At 59.4% G+C, this 4,132-nt stretch overlaps 1 protein-coding gene across 1 annotated transcript; it reads right to left on the reverse strand.

Annotated features, from left to right (window-relative positions):
- Positions 1 to 720: 720 nt before the first annotated feature.
- On the reverse strand, positions 721 to 2,638 carry GM2A (GM2 ganglioside activator). Its single transcript, XM_010719153.3, has 3 exons — positions 2,465 to 2,638; positions 1,998 to 2,180; positions 721 to 1,926 (listed from the first exon to the last, which is right to left on the reverse strand). Exons 1-3 carry the CDS (start codon positions 2,480 to 2,482, stop codon positions 1,771 to 1,773), a joined length of 357 nt encoding a protein of 118 aa, XP_010717455.1. The 5' UTR covers positions 2,483 to 2,638; the 3' UTR covers positions 721 to 1,770.
- Between the last annotated feature and the right edge of the window lie 1,494 nt (positions 2,639 to 4,132).

Raw genomic sequence — 4,132 nt, forward strand, 5'->3', positions numbered from 1 at the left:
TCAGCTGATCGCGCCCGGCCGGCGCATGCGCACGGGGAGAAGTGAAGGCGAAAAGGGAAGAGCGCGGCGAGCTGGGAGTTGTGGCGCCCCCTCGTGGGCGTATGGCGTAGCGGCAGTCCGGAGCGGGCGCGGTGCTTGGAGCGCCCTCTGGCGTGAACAGCGTGTCACTGCAGCGTGTCCCACCAGTATGGCGTATCAGTACGGCCTACCAGGGTCTATCACTCCAACACGTCCCACCACTGTGTCCCACCAATATGTCTCACCAGTGTGCCCCACCAGTATATCCCACCACTGTGCCCTGCCAGAGTGTCCCTCCAACGTGCCTCACCAGTGTACCTCTCCAATATGTCCCGCTGATGTGTTCCATCAATGTTTCCCACAAGCAAATCCCATTAGTATGTCCCACCAGCCTGTCTCACTAACATGTCCCACCAGTATGTCCTGCCAGCTTGTCCCACCGTGTCCTACCAGTATGCCCCACCACTGCCCCACCAACACACTGAACAAGCAAGTCCTACCAATATGTCCCTCCAGTATGTCCCACCAGTATGTCCCACCACTGTGTCCCTCCAGCATGCCTCCCCCCCCCACCCTCGCACAGCAGTTGGCCTCGTGGTCAGGCTACACACTCAATACCACTGCCCCCACACAGCACTCATGCCCACACCACCTCCAGTTCATCCCAGCCTCTGCCTCCCAAGCACCACAAGGCACCAGATCCACTTTCTGGTAAAAAGATTTATTAAGAACCTGCCTGAAAGGAGGGTGCCATTGGGTATCGGCTGTGAGCAGGGAAGCAGCAGGAGCAGGGTGGGAGGGTGAGCTCTTCTCCAAGCAGAATGACCCCATGCTGCACCAAAGTGAGACGGGGAGAGCTCGGGGCACAGAGCACGGGGAGAACAGCTGCAGGCAAAGTACCTCCCACTGCTCCATGCTGAAATTAAGGCACACACAGCGCCGGGAGGAAGAGCAACCCTACAAGGTGTTGGGCAGGGAGTGATGGATGTGGTGCTGATGGGCCACCCGCACCTTTGGAGCTGATACAGGCATGGGGGGGGTCACACTGGTGTCAGCCAAGCTGAGGGGTCCCCAGATAAGACCTGGGCTGCTGGTCCTGTGCTGGAGTGCAGCACCCTGCCCCAGCTCAGTAGGCAGAATGAGATGAGTGGGACCTGCATCTGTGCTTCAGTAGAGGTGGGTGTGGACACCTGCACAACTCGCCCCGCATCCCTCCAGCCCCTGCATTCCCCACATGTTCTTTCCTTTCCACCTTCAAGAAGTATTGCTTTTCCCTGGAATGTTTTTGTCTGAAACTCCCTTGATGGGATTAAGAAAGTTTAAAAAAAAAAAGAGGGGTAAGAGTAAAAAATTGTTACCCCAAAAGGCTGGGGGTAGGCTCCAAAGCCACCTCGTTCCAGGTTGGGGACACTGGTGGTGAGGTTGGGGACAGAGGGACAGCAAGGGGGGTCCCTTCTATGTTTGGCAGGAGAGGATTTACCAAGCGGGTACAACGGGGGACCTCTTCCTGGCAGCAGAGTCTCTGACCCTGCAGGTACAGGGCTGGGCAGAGCTTCTGTGCCCACCCAAAGCTTTCCTCTCCTCCTGCTTCAAGTGTCAGTTTGGGACCACAGGGAGGGACAGGGTGGTGGAGGTGTACAGACAGACAGAGCAGCAGATACGGGATGGACATGGGATGGGATGGAGAAGGGATGAGGATGGGATGAGATGAATGAAAAAGGCAGTGGGGAGAGGAGGGATGCCCCCAGCCCCTCACTGGGACTGCAGGGAGAAGCCCAGCTTGACACAGGAGAGTTCCTGCCCCTTGTTGCTGACCACCACCCGCACGCGGTAGTTGCCGTTGGTCATCCAGGAGGGCAGCTCGACTTCGGGCAGGGCGAAGTCGCTGGCGGGCAGTGAGTAGGAGCCCTGCAGAGAGAGAGGCTGCGTGAGCCAACACAGAACCTATAGCACCGAGGGCACCCGGTTGTGGGACGTACCGCCTTGAAGGGGCAGTGGCAGGGGATGCCGTAGGTGAGCAGCGGCTCCGGGCAGGGCGTGCCAGGTGGGATGAGGTTGTCGAGGATGGTGCATACATCATCATAGGTGCAGCTGCCCAGCTGGTCGATGCAGGGCAGTTGGATCCAGAGGTCACCCAAGGCCTTCTCCACCACCAGCACCGCCTGTAAGAAAAGGCAGTGTGCACCCAGCCCTTCCCCTCCTGACCTAAGGAACCTTATGGGTGCCCTAATTCTGCTTTCAGTTTCTCTCATCCCATTGGTTCCTCTTCCTCCATCCTGACCCCCTGAGCAAACTTCCCCCTTCTCACTGCCCCATACATCTGGCCGGGAGGGGGCACCGTGCCCCTGACGTTCCCAAGGACTGCTGTTCCCATACCCATCCCCGGGCATTTCCCAGCTCCTGGGGGGTTGTGAAGCTTGCTGCCCTCCCTCGATCCCATACCCACCTTCAGGGGGGAGGTCATGGCCTTGCTGCTGCTCACGGCCGCGCTGATGCGCAGGGTCCCCGGGATGCTGATGGGGTCGGGTGCCACCGAGAGGCTCTGGAGCACGACGGGATCCCGCCCATTACCACAGTCCTCCCAGGAAAAGCCACCAACCTGCAGCACCAGGAGAGGCAGATCCTAAACTTTGCCCTGGATTTCTGGGGGGGGCTCATCGCAAACAGTAGATGACCTTCATCCATTCCAAAAAATCCAGTGACATTTACCCTACGCTTCTCAAACTTCCAACTCTGTGAGCCTCAGGATGTTTCAAGAACTGTCCATCAGCAAGCAATTATAACAACCCCCTTTTGTGCTCATTTTCTCCAAAACAGAGTTTCCAGGCTGCGATTTCCATCTCAGCCTGGAAACACTTTGCATGCAAAGAAGGTGAACATTATTTTTCACGCCAGCTCCAGTCACAGAGCAGGAGCTGTGAAAGCAAAAGCAGCAGGAGCTGCATGCTCTCAGGGTGCTGGGATTGGAGCAGCCCCCAGGCGAGCTCTGTTCTGGGAATTGGTTCACACTTTGCACTTCAAATGGGGTTTAAAATTCCCATACTCTCTGGTGCTCGGGGCAGGCTGCTGGGCCTGACTCATCCTGCTGCTCACTGCTCCTCCAGACACCTCGTGGCTCTAATGCTGAGCCAGTTCGGCGAGCAGCTGAAGGAGCCTGGCAAGTCCCGTGGGGTAATGGAAACCCACGGGATGTCACTCAGGAGGGGGACACAGCCTGCACGCCCTGCTGAGCAGCTCGGTGGGCTGGGGGCTCGGAGTCAAAGTGTGGAGTGAAGTGGTGCTCGGAGCCAGCAGTGCTGGCAGCTCCTGCCCCACTGGCTGCACCTTGAGCAGTCCCAGCTTTCAGGACTGGGAGAGCCAGTAGAGAAGAGGGGGTATGGAAACCACAGAGGGAAGATCGGTTGGGGCTGAAGTGGGAGATGCCTGGGCTGTGCACCCCGAGCAAGCCTGGCTACGGCTGCCCTGGAACTGGTGGTGGCTGTATGTCCTGGTGAGGCCGGGTGCCCCGCTGCGTATCTGCTGCCACAACTGCACCGCTGCCCACACAGTCTGCGTGCAGGGCAAGCCAGGACATGGGGCAGCAGCACATCCCGACTTTTGCAAGAGCCCTGAGCCCCTGCTCCTCCCCACCCGCGGGTCTGCAGGCAGAGAGGCTCCACGGCAGGGGAACGGCACAATGTGGGTGCGTGCGGCTGTGCACAGCCCCTCCTGCTGCTTCTCAGCACCCCATCCGACCTGCTGACCCTCTCCCCAAGCGACATCGGCGCCTCGGGAAAACAAAAAAGATCTTTCCCTCCACATCACGTGAAAGTCACGCAGAGGTTTCCCAAAGCCGCCTGAGCGTTTCCCTCTGCACGTCGGTTCTGTGTGTGGGAACCAGAGCTGCGCACCGGGAAGGCGCACAGAGGGGAGGGACAGAGCCGAGCGAGAGGCCGCCGGGCTCCGGCCGAAGGGATGCGGCCGCACTGACATTCCTCTGCGCTTGGAGACGGGCTGAGGCCGAGCCCGAAGCTGCAGCCCTGTCCCCAAGGCGTGGGGATGTTTGTGGGCTCCCTCTTCACCCCGCAGCCCCCCTCGCTCCCACTCACGTCCCCTCTCCCGCAGCAGCGAGGCG

Source organism: Meleagris gallopavo, chromosome 15, assembly GCF_000146605.3.
Source record: "Meleagris gallopavo isolate NT-WF06-2002-E0010 breed Aviagen turkey brand Nicholas breeding stock chromosome 15, Turkey_5.1, whole genome shotgun sequence".
Classification (NCBI taxonomy): Eukaryota; Metazoa; Chordata; class Aves; order Galliformes; family Phasianidae; genus Meleagris; species Meleagris gallopavo.